Here is a 16,694-nt window from a genome sequence, read left to right on the forward strand (position 1 = left end):
GTAGCTAGAGTGTAATTGGAGAGATTAGTGTTTGAGGGGAAGGGATGCTTGTACGCCACGACGATGTGACATAAATTTTGAAGTGAATTGGAGATATTTTATAGAGTAAACAAAATTATGGCGTAAAGTCTATGGATATCTAATCGTGTGTATTAGTGTTATAGGGTATATAGTAACTAGTGAAGGTGACGATGGTGTGGTGTGTGGGATACTATGCATGGTGAAAAAATTGTACTAGTAAGATTCGCTGCTATAGAATGTGCTATTGATCGTATTTGTAGATGAATCGGGCCAGTCTTTTCCGTTTTACGTTCGAGGGTGCATCACCCTGTTCGGCCACACCACTTATCGCAAGCGAAGACGGACACATTGCAATTGTGTTCCGTGACTGTATTTATCTAGTTAACTGGGATAATGAAACTCCCATCCTAATAGCCAAAATAAAGTCCCAAGCCTATGCTGAACCCATCCGCTTACGGCAGCAACATAAAAATTTTGATGGTAATCCACAAAGTATACCAATATATCGAGCTCTGGATCACACGAAGCAGTCGTAAGTTTTTGATAATCTAGTGTAATTTATGCATCTTTTACACCACAAACTATCACTAAATTATCTGGTGATGGAAACAATATAATCGGAACCTGTTACTTGGTAACTTGTTTGGATAGTGGAATTGTTCACTACTGGCTACCATCTCATAAACCACTCAAGCCTGTGCTATCAATGTCACTTAACGATATATTTTTGCAACAAAATTTGTCTCTTTCACTCCGTTACTACCTAGAAGTATCCAATAACTATCTTAATGGGTTCCTGCAAGTTGTGAGCTCAAATGACAATTTATTATTTTTCTGGATTACTTGCACGACACAAATGGCCAGTGTTGATTTTTTTATGGATAAAACAACCGAAATTATCCAGCGTAATGAAGAGTCGGTGAAGTCAATTGAAACAGGCAGGTCCAGACGGCTTGCCGCAGCCAAGGCCATGCAATTTTACACATCATTGACAATCACAGAAGAGGGAGATTCCGACAATTACGTAAAATCTGCGGAATCCAGTGATTCTGAGATTGGATTGACCCTTAGTGGAAGCGATGACATCTCTATGCTGCCCAACCAGCATTACAAATATATTGGTAAATACGCCCATTGTAATACCCATCTCAATAAGGATAACCCCATGAACATACTGACCAAATTTGACTACAGAAAACCATTGGTTCAGGAATTTAAGGCGTCAAATGATTCTCTGCAGTACTGTGTACTGTGTGTACATTGTTTGTCAGATGGTAAGGATGTTACTGCAATTAAACTTGGAAGCATTGTTTATGGAGACGAAAATTTCTACAACAACGACGAAAATGGCAAAAATGAGCTAGCCACTTGTAACATTGTGTTAGCAAATGTTACAGGTGCCGTTCAATTGCTAAAATTTACATTCAGTAATAATTTCCAACAGGTCACTCGTATGTACGTTTATGAACAACAAGTACTGCTTGTTTCTCCAGCAACGTTAGTTATGAAGGATTTTCATCAAATTTCAGGTCAAAAGTGCGCAATAGTTGCGTTCTCCAGCTCTAATGAATTGTTTATTACGTATGGACAAGCTATTGCCGGATTGTCTGTAGAATTCCAAATCATCTTTCTGAAGATATTTTCTGTGATGAATCTTGGTTGTAAAATTACATGTAAATTAATTGCTGTTGGTAACAATGGTCAACTGGTACAGTATAAAGTGGCAATTAGCGGCGGTAGCAGCATTAGCATTGTAAAGGATAATCCTACAAATACATCAATCAATACTGCCATAGAAATCACTTACTTAGCAAAAGATAATCCCTTCAAAGTGATAGGTGCAGTTTCTATTCCTGGAAGTTATTACATAACGGAACTCCATCACGTTTCCAACCTATTTGAACTGACCCTAGGAATTTCTAATGACTTGGATAATTTGAACGCTGAGCTGATGGAAATCGTTTCCAATTACTACTTGGGTGTCTATAAGCCTCCTTCTCTGATATTAACCAGCAGATTTGTTAAGAGGTTTCATCCTCTAGTCAGTATGTCCCTTGCAGATGATGTATCTACCAATGGCAATAGCCTAATTGAGATATTTAACTACTTGGCCAAGCTACTATCTACAACCAGTGAAGTGGATTACTACAAAGGGATTGTTATGGCAAAGATTTCAACTATACGCAACGGTGATTATCTAGACAAACTATGTTTGGTGCAATTGCTAAGCAACATTGTATACTCTGTGGTAACTGATATTGATATTAGAGACATTTTGTTAACAAAAATTGACATACATAGGAGATGTGCGATAATTCAAATGATTGAAGATGGATCTTTAAGTGGTGAAAATGTTAGGGGCATTGTTGGCAATAGCTTTCCCATCAATATTATTTTGGAAAATTTGAAAACGTTGTGTTCCGATGGATTGCTGATTGCCTTTTGTTTTTGCGGAGAAGTTGCAGAGTGTGTCCCGCCTTTTTACGATTATATTTGTAAAAAATCGCACAAATTTCCTTGCTGCAGTATAACTCGGTGCGGACTGGTAGGTTCTACCTTTGGGGTGATTATACCAACGAAAAATGACAACAAAACTCTTAGTATTTGTGAGTGTTCATACAAAATAATGTATAATGCGTTAGATTATTGCACAATATGTAGAAGATTTGCCATTGGGCTATGTGTTGGGGTAAAGGGTTGTTTAATTTGTGGAGGAAAAACTGTAGTGAAGAAGTTAAGCCTGTAACGCAGTATTCATTGGAATGCCAAGGAATTGTTAATTATACACTATTGTTAACTCAATATCGCACGGTATATTGTAGTGATGTAGTATATGTTACTATAATAATGTGTATAATCGGCATTATATCTGGGCATTGAGGATATATATATATATATATATTAAATGATTAACAAAGTATATAGAATAGCCCTTTACATGTACATATTCTTTTATATCTAAGTGATATAGTGGTAATGTGATAGACTATAATAAACGATCTATAAATAGATGATTTAGGTAATTACTAATATGTGGTTGTTAGCTGGGTTTGTATATTGGATAATTGTTGCACGCTTATCTGCGTGACATGCACAATGGACAGATTTTTTCAAACAAACGTGATATATCTTTTATGGTGATGAGAACCTTAATCACTAGAATCACTATAAAAATCCCGAGTGATATAGTTAGCGATGAGGTAAAATCATTTATTTTCCATATTTTATAAGTTCTACATATATATATTTCTAAAATTTAATGGTTGACAAGTAGTTTTCCTGGGACCTGTACATATCCTCAATCTGCGTCTTATAGTACATTGCAATATTCTTCCTAATGTTTTTAAACGTGGGAGTAATCAGTCCATTATCTATAGTGAAGGGTTCGGTCGTTATATAGGCCCTCTTTATCCTTTCCAGTGGGTTAAAATAGTTGCTCTTGGCCACCTGGTCCAACTGATCCAGAAGATGCGTCTCTAATAATTCATCCAATTTAGCCTTATTCTTTTCCTTGTTCTCATTCATCCACTTCTCCAACCTCTCAGGTAACATTACTATTATTGCCACCAAGAAAGACTATATTACAAACGAAAAATATTGTATGTATATTAAATTTTTAGGTGGGTAACTTTTATTCTCTGTCCCATTATGTGATAGGTTATACTTACTTTGTCTGGCTGCCCGTGTACGTAAATTTGCTCCACCATATCAACAGTTGAATAAATATTCTCCAGTTTATCAGGAGCAATGTATTCTCCCTGGGAAAGCTTAAAAATGCTTTTAGCCCTGTCAATAATCCTAATCGCCTTTGTGGCTGTAATTTCCACCACGTCTCCAGTGCTCATCCAACACTCACTGTCAATAGTTTCGGCGCTCAAAACTTTATTCCTAAAATAGCACTTGAAAATTCCATTTCCTCTAACAAAAAGTTCACCCCTACTTTAGTGAATAATTTACCTTGGCGGATTGTCTGTCACCAAGTAGTTAAGTTCAGGTAGTGAACGGAGTTTAAATTGTATCATGCCAAGAGGACCGCCTATTACAGTGTGATCTTTGTCCATACAATCGCGAACAATGGTAAAACCATTTTCAGTCATACCCCAACCCTCAGTTAGTATAGCGCCCAGCATTCCTTGGATCTCAAACGAAACTTTAGAGCTTAAAGGTGCAGATCCAGTTACCATGGTAATCAATTTTCCACCAAACAAATTTGTGATTCTTGACAATATTATGTTAGCAAAAAACAATTTTATTGGACAGATTCTCTCCCTAAACGATTTAGCTCTAATTTCAATTGCTTTTTTAACCAGAAATTGTGCGAAATGTGATTTTTCAGAAATGCCCTTAGATATCTATCTGACATAATTTGCGTACTTTATCATGTATTTTGTTAAATATCCGTGGAACCCCAACTAGAAAAGTGGGTTTAAGTGCATATATATCTCCCATTAATGATTTAACATCCTACATAAAAACTTTGTTACCCCGCTAAAATAACCGATTTGACAACGAAAAGATACTATCGCATGCTCGATGAAGCGCTGGTACACGTGGGCCAAGGGGAGGAAACTCAAGGTCCTTACGCCCATATGCAATTTTAATCTGTTTCCCACTGATAAATATCTTTTAAGATGGTCTACGAATGTTTCATGAGTAAATACAGCGCCCTTTGGTACTCCTGTTGTACCTAAGTCAATAGTTTATTACCTGAAGTATATACAATGGTTGCCAAGTCTTTGGGTGTGGATCTAAAAGGATCGGACATTTTGTGTTCGTACTAGATGAACTGAGTAGTACCATTTTTATGAGAGTGTCAAAAGTGATGACTTTAAATTTGAGCTTCTTGACACAGTTCTCATCATCCTTGCTAATATCGTCTAGAGTGATTATTAATTTTAGATGAATTAGATGTTCTTGGTTTTCGTAGATAAGTTGGAGCTTAGAAGAATCTGTGCATAAAATCTTCATTTCTATATAAAAGGGGATGTATACTTGTCTGATTTGCAATGTGTAAAATGCTTTGGATGCCCAAAGTCTCATACAGGGGAACAGATACTAGTTTGTAACCCGAACCTAAATGAAAACAGTTGAATACAGGCATAATCTATGATGAGCCACTTTGGAGAGTTCTTGGCTAAAATCCCAACAAACTTGGCTGATTTTACGTAGTCACAATCATCTATAACCGTGTCTTCAATACCACCATCGTAAGATAGTAGCGCCGAGCCAAAAATTACGGTCATTCTATGGACATCCTTATAGCTGTACCAAAGGTATTCTCCAAGTTTGACCGTACCGTTTAATCCAACCTCCGCCTTTCTATAGCCTAAGAAAGGATAATCTGGCCATTTAGTCATGGCGTATTCTAGGATGTCAAAACTGAATTATTCACTTAGTTACCAAGTAATGATGGACTCTGGTAACAGTTTGGTATTTAATATAACTTCTCCACAGAGATTAACAGCGGTGTATATTCCAGTTTCATCTACATTAATAAACTAATATATTGTCATTAGCGATTTTGCCAAATGTATGAACGATAAATCAAGTAAAGATGCAACAACAAATATCTGGTACAAATTATTGGTAGAAATAATAATATAGATAGTTTCAAAGGATCAATAGGAAAATATGGATGAAATAAATGTAATTACCATTGCGCTTAGGTTTTTCTATTTCTTTGGAATAAAATCCTGGCCATTTAGCGTTGTCAAATGTATTTATTCGTTTCGTAATATCTTCAAAATTAATAACGTAATGTGACATTTTACATACTACTTTGTTTGTAATATTTAGGTGTGGTCAAGCCCCCTCTCGTGCCACTAGACGTAGTGTCTGCCACTACACTCACCAATATATCCAGTAAATATTTAAAAAAGATCGAAACAATTCCTATTCAATTTGCAAAATAAAAACTCGTAAATTATCTAAATTTATTAACTGTAATTTTTATTATTAAATATTCTGAAGTAACCGCTATATACTAAATATGAACAATTTCTACAATTCACAAATCTCCTGTATGTAATTGCAAGTAGCTACTAAATCTCACTAAATTAACTATTCCTCCGAGGGTCCATTAATTCTCTCCCACTCGTCAGTGAATATCTAACAATAATCACAAGTCATCAACCTATAGTGTGACAACACTAAAATGTGTTTGTAAATGGCTTGTATCAGTTATTTGATTATTATATATTCCGTTATTTAAATTAATTTGATTATTTAAGGACGATTCGCTTAAAATAATAAAAATCTCCAAGCTTCAAAACTTCTTATAGTAAAATTTGGTCCCTACAACTCCCATCATCAGCACCATTTAAGTATCAGTGTCTTGTAATGGAAAACGTGGCATCGGTTCAGCGTGAGTCAGAGTGTATGTAGAACCGTTAGATCTGATTAGACTGACGCTTGATGAGTATGTTTATATCAAGTCCAAGGGAAATCGCGAGATTACTGGCAAATTGCATGTTAGGAAGCCATTCAAGTAGGCTTATGATGAACATTGTAACATAATACTCGAGGATGCTGTTGAAACTATTACAGTAATTACGGAAGACCCTGAGACTGGAACTGAATCTACGAGCGTATGAATCAGTTTATTTAGGTTAACACTAAAAATAGTGATGTTTTGTTCGTTAGAGGGGATTCAATCATCCTAGTTTCGCCAAAAAATCAGTAATTAATGTAACAAGACTTAAAATTGTTTTTTGACAATAACATTTAATGAAGCAATAGGATGAATATTAACTAACAATTAATTAATCAACAATAATTATTAATAAAATAATGTTGTTACGTGCATAATATAACAACTTACAGTGATGATTAGTTGCCAATAATATATATTGCCCATGAACCTTAGAAATGATGTTTCCACTAGGAGCATTCGTGAGTGTGACTAGATATTCAACATATTAAGGGATAATAATGTTATCCATTCAATTTCTAATTGGTAATTAATCGAATATTAATTGTCAAAGGTAAAGAATGCGGATCCGATGATTATCATTTTTATGTTGATTGTTTGGGCATCAAACCCCAAGATATGATAAATTGCATGGCCGAAGCAATGTAAATAAGTAAATATATGTGCGATAAATTTGGTTGTCTCATCTCCAAAGCAGGATAGTTGTTAAAAGTAGTTAAATGCAATCCCTCAAAGCACCTAAAGGCGTTAATAGATGCTGCTATATAAGAGTAAAATTTGAATGAATTGATCCAAAAGGATGGGTTTCCAGAGTATAATAGCGATATTGAGAGAATGAAAGATAAAGGTGTGAATTTATAACCAGAAACGGAAAGGATTGCTAACACAGGTACTCCATCTGATTGCAATATTGCGGGATCGTGTACGTAATTGCATCTACTCGAATTAAAATCTAGGTTATTTTGCTGTTGTCTGTATGGGTCTAGGTCTTGTCCATTGTCCAACATTTGACCTAAATCACTTGTGACTTACCCTTAACATCATGCGGAATAATCATGGTATTGGTTTGTACTTTGAGGATGAAGAAGAAGAATTTAAGCAATGACGCCTCTAATATGATTGAGGAAATGATCCAAGACGCTACTCTAGCCAGGATCTCGGCGGGATTTGTGGTAGATGAATTGTCAGATAATATTCTATTAATGGTAGATAATAAGATAAATGTTGATATGGAAACAGAGGGTAGGTAAAGATCTAGTAAACGCGTGCGTGGTTTAATTGGAAGAAAGATATCCTTAATGTTGAGCAGTACATCAATTTGTGATATTCTGAAATAGGGTCTAATCATCTCAAAACATGTGCCTACGATTGCGCCTGGTTTTGATTCATTATGACCAGATGTGTCCTGTCTAGCTGAGTCATTTAGGTTATTTAGTTGTGAGTGACTAGTGTAATCATTATTTTGGACGGTTAGTTGGTTGAATATATTTGCCATAAGTGTCCCTTGGGGTAAAAAATTAGCCATGTCAACCAAAAAGAATGTGGGTGGATTATGGGTGGTGCTGGCAGCCTGAGCATGGGCAAGCGGAATCATTTGTATAGAACGGGTAAGGGATTTGGCAAGGTTTTGAAGGGTAAAATCAACTTCAACTTACTAGATAAATTTAATGAAAATGTAGTGACTCTCGGTCGATTTAAGAATGTGATTGACAGTTTTAGTAGGCACTAAATTTACATAGTTCATCAGTCAGTACTTGTAAATAATAATTCAAAGAGTGATGTGTGTAAATATTTTATTTACAAATTTTTAGATTCATTTCCTAATGAAAGATTTGTAATGTTTGCTACAAACTCATTTAACCAATTAGAACAATCAAGAATCATTTCCAATGTGTAAGATAATCTCTTATATAGGGCACATTCGATAACTTCAAACACAAGCAATGGAGAATTACATGATATATTAAAAGAATTTCGATCTCACATTACTCCTGGATTGTTAATTTGCCATCCACTAAAAACAAAGCTTAATATTCCTTTCGTTAAACAAATAATACACTATGATATTCCATCAAATGCATCAGATTTGGTGGATAGATTATCAATAAGTAGAACTAAACTGGAGTATGATAGTGACGAACTGCTTATGGGCAATTCTCTAATTATCCATACCAAAAATGATATCAATGAATACAACAATTTGATGGCAAATATGTCCAACAAGTTCCAGCAAATAGACGTTGTTGATCATTCTGTTTTGGTTAAATATTTCTTAAATAGATACCGTATGTCGTTATTTTATGTAGAAAATGAATTAATCACTGGAATTAACCTAAAGGTGGATGTATCAACGGCACAATTGAAGAATGCTGAAATGTTGTTGCGTATTCATGGAATCAGGTAGTCATATAATTTATCTAGCATTGTAAAAAGTGCATTACACAAACTAGATAAATTGTCGAATAATGATGCATGGAGGTCCACATTAAGCAGGCGGTACAATTATGCAAGTGTACTAATTCGTGACCCAACTCATTCCGTTATCGTATCTAGATCACACTTAAAACAGTTATTGATGCTTCATATGAAGGAAAAGGTTAATTTAGTTGGTAACATTTCCCACACAAACGAAGGCTTTGTTGTTGAAATGCCCATTATTTCGGCTTTAGAACTAGTGGAAGCACCTTTAACTGTCCCAAAGGAATGGGATGTACAAAGTGATATAGTTGCTGAGATTTTGAAAAAACGCCCTATGGAATTGGAAAGTGATAGAAAACGTAGATTTAATAATGAATCTATTATTAAACAAATCAAAAGGAGATTGGATAGAGGTTACATTGGCAACGCCAAGACCAAAAGAAAGCTGCTCAAAAAACTCGCAGCTGCCAATGAAAGGAGGGAGATAGCATTGCTTAGAAGAAGAGCTAGACTAGGTCTATTAGCTAACAAACTTTAATTGTAAATTAGTTTAACAACCCTACTTTTTAATATTTAGTATGTCTAATAATTGTTGTGCTGCATCCTTTCTAGCACTGATTATATCTTTATGCCACTCATTTGACTTAGATACCAGCTTCTCGCCAAATATTGTTACTGAAAGTATTGATTTAATACCTAAAGTCCCCTTTTCCATATTGTTAAACTCGAAATCGTAACCTCTGCTTAGACAAATGTTCTAAATAATATATTGCCTACTAGAAGTGAAGCAAACGGGCAATCATTAAATTCTTCAAATACTTTATATGTACTTTGATTATTTGTATATGGTACTTTAGTTTGTGTTAGACAATTATCTATATTTGTGTAACTAGCGTTCTCTTCTGTTTTAGTTTGGTTGGATGTTTCACATGGTAAACGAGATAGTCCATATCTTGCTCTCAATGAGATTAGAAACTCGCGAGAAATCCAAGCATCTGTGGCAGCGTATTTAATCTGATCTTCAGTCAACTGTTCGCTATCCCAATTTGATTTTTGTAATGTTTTATCTAGATTTAAGCCCATATAAATAGCAACAGCACCCTGAAGAGACCTGGATTTTGAGTTAATTGCTACGCATACACGGTACAAATCTACAGTATTTATACATTCCACATCAAAATATCTTTTCAGGAGATAAAAATCGGAATTTCCATGGGACACCTATGTAAATACTATTAATACTTTAGTGATATTTGGATTTTTTAGCACTTGAACTAGTGAATCTGGCAATTTATCATCGGCTGTTATGCCCATAGATTTGAGGTTATAAACTAGACAAACTTCTGGGCCTGAGATTTGAATGACGGTAGGACATGGCATGCTGCAATTAGCTGTGAATGATGGCCTTTGGTTGTCAATTAAAGAGGCCAAATTACCTTTGGAATCTCGGTAAGGAATGATTGGAGATTCGGTATCCAACCCTATTAGGTCTACGTTAGATACTATTTACCAGATCCAAGCAGGGTTTCTAGCGGTCCATCGTACAAGTGTTTGTTAGTGCCATTTATATAGATCAATCTTCCCTTAAATTCAACATTTTTGTTTTCATTGGGTGAAATTGGCGAAGTGTTGTGTGATGTGTTATCATTTGAAAATGTAGAATATGATATACCTGCACTATAAAACGTTGTAAATGGAATTTTTATGTGATTTATAAGTTTGTAAGCATGTATTATCTGTGGTTGCGATAGTACCGATAAGAAGGTCAGACGGAGGAATCCATACATACATTATTTCGCCACATATACCAGATGGCACTATATAGTAAATATTTTATGTGCATTATTTTAAGAAAGTCAATTAATGTAGTCTAACAACTATAACTGCACTAAATTTTTCTAGTTAATATTATATTATAATAGCGGTTACAAGATGAGTGGGACAATTTCATTTTCCAAAGGTCTAGCCGATATCAGTGCTTTAGATTCGAATAAATCCACCTCTGATATATCCACTAGACGCTTCAGCGACAATGGAATAACGGAAGTTAGTGAAAAAAAATTATGTACAACCTGCAATGAATACATCGAAGCTGCAAACTTTCGTGGTCATTTCAAATGTGAGTGGCATAGGTACAACATGTACAGGAAGCAAAAGCAGTTGTCGCCCATTGACTTTGACATGTTTTTGGAACGGGAAGAGATGGCAAAGCAACAGGCATTGATTGTTAAACAGAAGGGGCAAGATCATATCAAGCACAAGGTTCACTCATGTCCATTAGATTTGAATAGTAGAAATGATACAACTTTGCATAGCGATTTGGATGAGAATGTTGTTAAAAAGAAGGGCACAAAAAATCGAGTTAATGCAATAAAATATTGTGCCGGAATGAGTATATTCAATGCCAAATTTATAGGTAATCCAAATGATGCCCTAAATTTTATGATAAAACACAACGGATTCTATCTCCCTGAAGCCGAGTACATATCAAACTTAGCTGGATTACTAGAATACCTAGGTAATATTGTATTTATTGGAAATGAGTGTTTATATTGTGGGAGGATATTCTCAACTTTATATGCCGTGTGGCATCATATGGAGGCGAAGGGACATCAAAAAATTCCATACGAAATGATTGAAGAGATTTATCAGTTTTATGACTTTACGCCCTCCTATGCCAAACTGCTCAAGAACAGGGGCGATCTAGTCAATGTTGCCGGAAGCGATATCAACTTTACCAGCGTAGATGGTGATATAGATGATGAGTGGGAAGATATCAGCGATATAGATGGCTATGATGAACAAATAATTAAACCAGAATATAATGAACCGCAAATATTAAAAATATATTCCAAATATAACCTGAGACCGGCGATGATTGACGAGAATAACAATCTAACCCTACCCGATGGAAGGGAAGTGGTAAATCGTTCTACAGCTTATGTGTATAAGCAGCATTTGAGGCCTATACGCATGTTTAGCGGTGCACTACTGATGTCTAAATCGGCAAATAATAGAATTTGTAAAGAGGATTTCAAGGGTAAAATTTCTTGGTTAAGAGATAAAATTAGGCAAAATATACATAAGGACGTCAGATCATACAAACTTTTCAAGGTTCGCTCACAAAACATCATTTTTAAGTGAGACATAACGATACATATTGGATTCCAGGCTCTGTATGCCCAAATATTTTTTAAAATCGGCCTAAATGATCAATTAATTGGTTACCAAAGGCTTATCAAACCAATCCTCCACGTGAACCATGTACATGGGTTTCTTTTGTTTGAATCCAGCTCGCACTGCCTAAATAAATATTGGTGTACCCAGGGTAGAAGTGTTTTTATTGAAAATTTTAGTGGATATTGCACAAGTTTTTCATCGTCATTTCCAATGCCATTTTGTGCCATAAAAGTATCATTGCCATCAAAATTTATATTCAGGTTGCCAATATTTACAGCTGTTTTGCGTTCAATGGGACTTGTTATATATTTCCAGTTTTCATGGTTGCACACATTTGAATTTTTACCGACTACAATTCTTACTAGGGGTAATCTCATTAAACCTCCAACGATAGCTAAAAGGGGCATCTTAATTATTTGTTTAGTTACCGGTAACCCTGTCTGCAAAAATTCGATAACTTTAATTGCAGTTTCGGCTTCCAAATTTATGTTAAGTCCGTAGGCCACGTGAGTTATGTCATGTAACTATGTTAGCTTGTGTAGTGTTATATGATATACATCTCCACTTAAGTATATAATTATCTAAAATATATATGGTAATATAAGAACAAAATTCTACCTGTCGATTTCTCATCAATATATATGCTAGTGTCGGATCATCTAAGAAATGAGTCGGCTCTCTGGAATCCATGTGAAGTTTGTATTTGTCCATGAATTCAAAATAGGCAAAACCAAGTGTATTGGCCGGTAACTTCCTTAGTTTTTCAAAATTCACTTGATCAGAATTGAGCAAAGGTTTAGTTTTAAGTATTCGTATCCCTTCAGGGTCATTTTCCATTCGCCTTTTCATAATGGGTAGGGTAAATTTAGAGAGTAAATCATCCAGTACTGCCACGTCTTGGGCATTTTGGGGGTCAATCAGAGATTTAAGCGCAAATCTAGAAGCTAGACATGCCTTAACAATCGGAGAACAGGGGATATGATTTTGATAAAATATTTTTTCAAACAAAATACCGCCCATTGTGGTAACGTTTAAGGTTTGAACATCAGCTTTCAGTCCTGGCAGCCCAATTGCTAAGTTAAGGCCGCATTACTCGTAGTATGGGTCAAAAAGGAAAGATTTTTCGTTGATAAATAAAAAATCAACAACTAAAAATATAGAAATTATTCCAGTGAATGTCGCCCTAAATTGTAGATGGATTACCAGGAATAGTTGAAGGGTTTAGGAGCACAACAAGTAATAAATAATACAACGAGGAGGAAAAATATAATTGATCCTAAATGTGTAAAACCCTGCCTCTTCTTATACTCGAGGACATAGTCGCAATAACACACCCACTAAATTTTTAGTACTAGTATTTATGCAGTATTGTGATATAGTGCTAACATTATATCTCAGTAGGTTATTTTAACTACATTGATTGTATTTAATTTGGTCAATAAATAGTATATTTAATTTGATATTTAAGCTAAATTTGCTATAACTTCATTTGTTTTGCTATATATTGCGGTAGTATGTTGATAATCACATGTTGAGGAATCATATTAGTAAATAAATTAATTCACGCTAAACTACCACAGCTTTTAATATATAGAAAAAGTTTTGTGATTAATCTTCGGAATATGTAGACGTTTAGGAGGGGTACTGGTCGATACTGTACGTAAGGTATTATGCGTCCCATTACGCAATTTCCGTTACATTGATTGTTAATTTTCACCAATTTTTGGCGATAAACTCAACTTTATTGATATATTTCAAGAATTATACTAATATATCAATATTTATGCCTATAAGAATAGAATCACTAATTGGCTAAATGGCAAGAGGTTTATCCAGCAATGCTAGTGTCAATCTAGAAAATGGTACTTCAAATAACAGGGGCGATATCTATACTTCTAATTCTACCCAAACCCTAGCTCCAGACGCTTTAACAAATCAACAAAATCAACGTTATAGTGTTGTTGGCCAAATTTTGCAATTTCTCTCTCCCGTAAGAAACTTCATATTCGCATTTTATGGAATAGCATTATTTGCCTTTCTAATAATTGTCATTACTGTAATTGTGATTATTGTTAAGACGACAAAAAAAATGGATGCGGAATTTGATAGTTTGAATAATATTGCGATACAACGAATGGCTAAAATTGAAAATGATATGCATGAGATTATAGTGTCTGATTTTCCAAATGGTGGATTACACAATACAAAATACATTAGTGAAGATACGATTTCATACAATTTAGAAACAAGAGGCACAATAAATGCTGATAATACATTAGGTAGCAAAGATATATCCATTCAATCTAACGAAATAAATAATAAAATATTAAACCAGCTGGAGGAAAAAATTAGCAAGTTTTCGAAAGATTATTCATTAAAATCTAGGGTTTCAACCTCTAAAATCATTATGCTTAGTGAAATAGGTGGTATTTTGAATGAAGTCGTCAAGATTGACAAAGATTTCGACCCTATAGACGAAGCCAATATTATTGTTAATTTTAAATTATATGCGAGTGAATATAACAGAGTGTTTGACTCGAATAGTGATTTTGTAAATAGGTACATGATATTCAGGAATAATTTCATCGAAATAAAAACTCATAACGCAAGTAAGTGTTTGTGTATTATTTGTTTAGATACATGCTTTATATAATTTACTTATTTTTATTAAAAATAAATGTTGTAGGATCATGTATATTTATATTTTGTCTGTTCAGTTTATATATGTTCAATATATGCTTATTTTATATTCGACATATTTCTGTATTAATTTTAATTAAATCTTATTATACTTGTGTTAAACACTAAGAATGTGAGATGTGTGGGGATTTTATACTGTAAAGAATTTATAAATATTGTAAATTAAATAATACAATTTGAATTAGTTTATTTTAATAAATTTGGATATTCCGCATATGTTTGTAAATTTTTTTTAATGTTCTAATTTTTAATTTTCATTGTGATACTTGTAATTCAGACCCAAAAAAAACGTACACTAAGGGAATCAATGTATTTTCTGATCGAAGTGATTCGGAAATTAATAATATCCTGAGTATCAACTTCGCAGACGTTGCTCCTAATCTTCGCTCACTTGAGGAAATAAGTACACCGAGAGAATTTTTGAAGGAAAAAGTAGGTGTAACGGTTGTCGATGTTAAGGAACGATTTGATTGGAGAGACCAAGACGTTATCTCACCTGTTAGGGCCCAACAAGGTTGCGGTTCTTGCTGGGCCATAGCAGCAGCTGGTGCCATTGATGCAGTTTATAACATAAAAAATAAAGGTTCAAAAATGATAACTTCACCACAACATCTTATGAACTGCGTAAGTGATGAATTTACTTGCCAAACTGGCGGTGTAGTTAGGATGGCAATTGAATACGCCCAAGTTAAGGGTGGCGTTTGTGTCGAGTCCGATGTACCATATGTTGCTGAAAAACAAAAGTGTGAAACTAAGGCATGTAAACAATTAGTCACCATCAGTAAATACTTCAAAGTGCCAGCCAATAAAATGCAGAGTGTGCTTAAGGATAAAGGGCCCATAGCAGCTGCCATGGCAATAACTAAGGATTTTTTGCAATATGAAAGTGGAGTGTACAATGGTAGTTGTAATAAAGTTTTGAATCATGCAATGTTAATTACTGGATATGGTTATGATGACAGTGTGAATAGTAGGTATTGGATTTTTAAAAATTCTTGGGGATCGAATTGGGGCAAAGATGGTTATGTATACGTTTCCAGGGATACCGAACATAAAGATAGTTTCTGCCAAATTAACTTGGCACCTTATGTCGCTGTAATGTAGTTATAATTACAATACTCTTATATAAATTTTAATCTTTCAATTTGATATATATTACAAGTCCAAAATTTTAGTTTAAACTTGACAAATATTATGTACTTTAGATAAACCCAATTTGTTGTGTAAATGAAAAATCTAATTCATACATCTTTAACTTGCCATTTATATAATCTACATTAATGATTTATATTGGGTATTTGTTTTATAAATATTATCTTGATGGTACAATTACGGTTTATAACTATTAATATTAATATTATATTATCTGTAAATTATTCTTATATTATGATATATAAATTTATGTTAAATTGGTTAAATAGTTTAAGTTATAGTATTCTATGCGTTTAAAGATTAGTTATTATTTATATTAGTTTTCTATTAATAATTAAGGTGGGAAATAGCATTAATTAATTATGAATACTGGAATTAGTATTTTAAGCATATCTACGCATTTTAAAACATCTGTCAAATATAATCGTATTATTTTTTTAGTTAAGCAAGCAATAATCAAAATTTTCCTATATTACATCAGATAAGGTAGGATTAATAGTTTATATCTAAAATTCACTATATAATGATGCATTCATCGCCTATACACAAACATTAATCAATGAAGTAAATTGATTAATTCAATATACATCAGGAATATCAATATAGAATCGGTTTAATAAATATGGATTAGGGTTTAATTAACACATGATAAGGTAAATCATTTACGGGTGGAGTTAGTAAAGGGGATACGATAATATGCTTGAAATTTTAAGAGTTAGCATTTAAGGTTTATTTGCATACATGTGTGTATTACTACAACTAATATATTTATACTTGTTTAATTTTCACATTT

General features: G+C 34.0%; 10 protein-coding genes across 10 annotated transcripts; 5 read left to right on the forward strand and 5 right to left on the reverse strand.

Annotated features, from left to right (window-relative positions):
• Positions 1-281: 281 nt before the first annotated feature.
• Positions 282-2,767, forward strand: BMR1_01G02780 (hypothetical protein; the record flags this gene model as incomplete). The annotated part of the gene is made up of 2 exons (XM_021482926.1): positions 282-550; positions 574-2,767. The coding sequence occupies 2 exons, from the start codon at positions 282-284 to the stop codon at positions 2,765-2,767; spliced, it is 2,463 nt and encodes an 820-aa protein (XP_021337515.1).
• A 503-nt stretch (positions 2,768-3,270) lies between these two features.
• Positions 3,271-5,787, reverse strand: BMR1_01G02785 (long-chain acyl-CoA synthetase; the record flags this gene model as incomplete). Its single annotated transcript, XM_021482927.1, has 11 exons — positions 3,271-3,597; positions 3,690-3,957; positions 3,979-4,373; positions 4,396-4,485; positions 4,506-4,708; positions 4,729-4,798; positions 4,819-4,991; positions 5,014-5,094; positions 5,117-5,400; positions 5,422-5,506; positions 5,676-5,787. The coding sequence occupies 11 exons, from the start codon at positions 5,785-5,787 to the stop codon at positions 3,271-3,273; spliced, it is 2,088 nt and encodes a 695-aa protein (XP_021337516.1).
• BMR1_01G02790 (U6 snRNA-associated Sm-like protein LSm3) lies at positions 6,361-6,703 on the forward strand (the record flags this gene model as incomplete). The annotated part of the gene is made up of 4 exons (XM_012792167.1): positions 6,361-6,385; positions 6,406-6,491; positions 6,513-6,608; positions 6,629-6,703. The coding sequence occupies 4 exons, from the start codon at positions 6,361-6,363 to the stop codon at positions 6,701-6,703; spliced, it is 282 nt and encodes a 93-aa protein (XP_012647621.1).
• BMR1_01G02795 (hypothetical protein) lies at positions 7,036-7,976 on the reverse strand (the record flags this gene model as incomplete). The annotated part of the gene is made up of 2 exons (XM_012792168.2): positions 7,036-7,463; positions 7,484-7,976. The coding sequence occupies 2 exons, from the start codon at positions 7,974-7,976 to the stop codon at positions 7,036-7,038; spliced, it is 921 nt and encodes a 306-aa protein (XP_012647622.2).
• Positions 7,977-8,027: 51 nt separating this feature from the next.
• BMR1_01G02800 (hypothetical protein) lies at positions 8,028-9,407 on the forward strand (the record flags this gene model as incomplete). The annotated part of the gene is made up of 5 exons (XM_021482928.1): positions 8,028-8,169; positions 8,191-8,344; positions 8,366-8,736; positions 8,758-8,851; positions 8,873-9,407. The coding sequence occupies 5 exons, from the start codon at positions 8,028-8,030 to the stop codon at positions 9,405-9,407; spliced, it is 1,296 nt and encodes a 431-aa protein (XP_021337517.1).
• Positions 9,408-9,428: 21 nt separating this feature from the next.
• Positions 9,429-10,656, reverse strand: BMR1_01G02805 (DNA binding protein, putative; the record flags this gene model as incomplete). The annotated part of the gene is made up of 4 exons (XM_021482929.1): positions 9,429-9,626; positions 9,647-10,090; positions 10,112-10,359; positions 10,380-10,656. The coding sequence occupies 4 exons, from the start codon at positions 10,654-10,656 to the stop codon at positions 9,429-9,431; spliced, it is 1,167 nt and encodes a 388-aa protein (XP_021337518.1).
• BMR1_01G02810 (REI1, pre-60S factor REI1) lies at positions 10,802-12,013 on the forward strand (the record flags this gene model as incomplete). The annotated part of the gene is made up of 1 exon (XM_012792171.1): positions 10,802-12,013. The coding sequence occupies one exon, from the start codon at positions 10,802-10,804 to the stop codon at positions 12,011-12,013; it is 1,212 nt and encodes a 403-aa protein (XP_012647625.1).
• BMR1_01G02815 (Coenzyme Q (ubiquinone) biosynthesis protein Coq4) lies at positions 11,990-13,069 on the reverse strand (the record flags this gene model as incomplete). Its single annotated transcript, XM_021482930.1, has 5 exons — positions 11,990-12,073; positions 12,098-12,172; positions 12,193-12,456; positions 12,478-12,573; positions 12,668-13,069. The coding sequence occupies 5 exons, from the start codon at positions 13,067-13,069 to the stop codon at positions 11,990-11,992; spliced, it is 921 nt and encodes a 306-aa protein (XP_021337519.1).
• Positions 13,070-13,094: 25 nt separating this feature from the next.
• On the reverse strand, positions 13,095-13,367 carry BMR1_01G02820 (conserved Plasmodium protein, unknown function; the record flags this gene model as incomplete). Its single annotated transcript, XM_021482931.1, has 4 exons — positions 13,095-13,122; positions 13,143-13,232; positions 13,253-13,325; positions 13,346-13,367. The coding sequence occupies 4 exons, from the start codon at positions 13,365-13,367 to the stop codon at positions 13,095-13,097; spliced, it is 213 nt and encodes a 70-aa protein (XP_021337520.1).
• BMR1_01G02825 (Papain family cysteine protease) lies at positions 13,866-15,853 on the forward strand (the record flags this gene model as incomplete). Its single annotated transcript, XM_012792174.1, has 2 exons — positions 13,866-14,658; positions 15,027-15,853. The coding sequence occupies 2 exons, from the start codon at positions 13,866-13,868 to the stop codon at positions 15,851-15,853; spliced, it is 1,620 nt and encodes a 539-aa protein (XP_012647628.1).

Source organism: Babesia microti, chromosome I (assembly GCF_000691945.2).
Source record: "Babesia microti strain RI chromosome I, complete genome".
Lineage (NCBI taxonomy): Eukaryota > Apicomplexa > Aconoidasida > Piroplasmida > Babesiidae > Babesia > Babesia microti.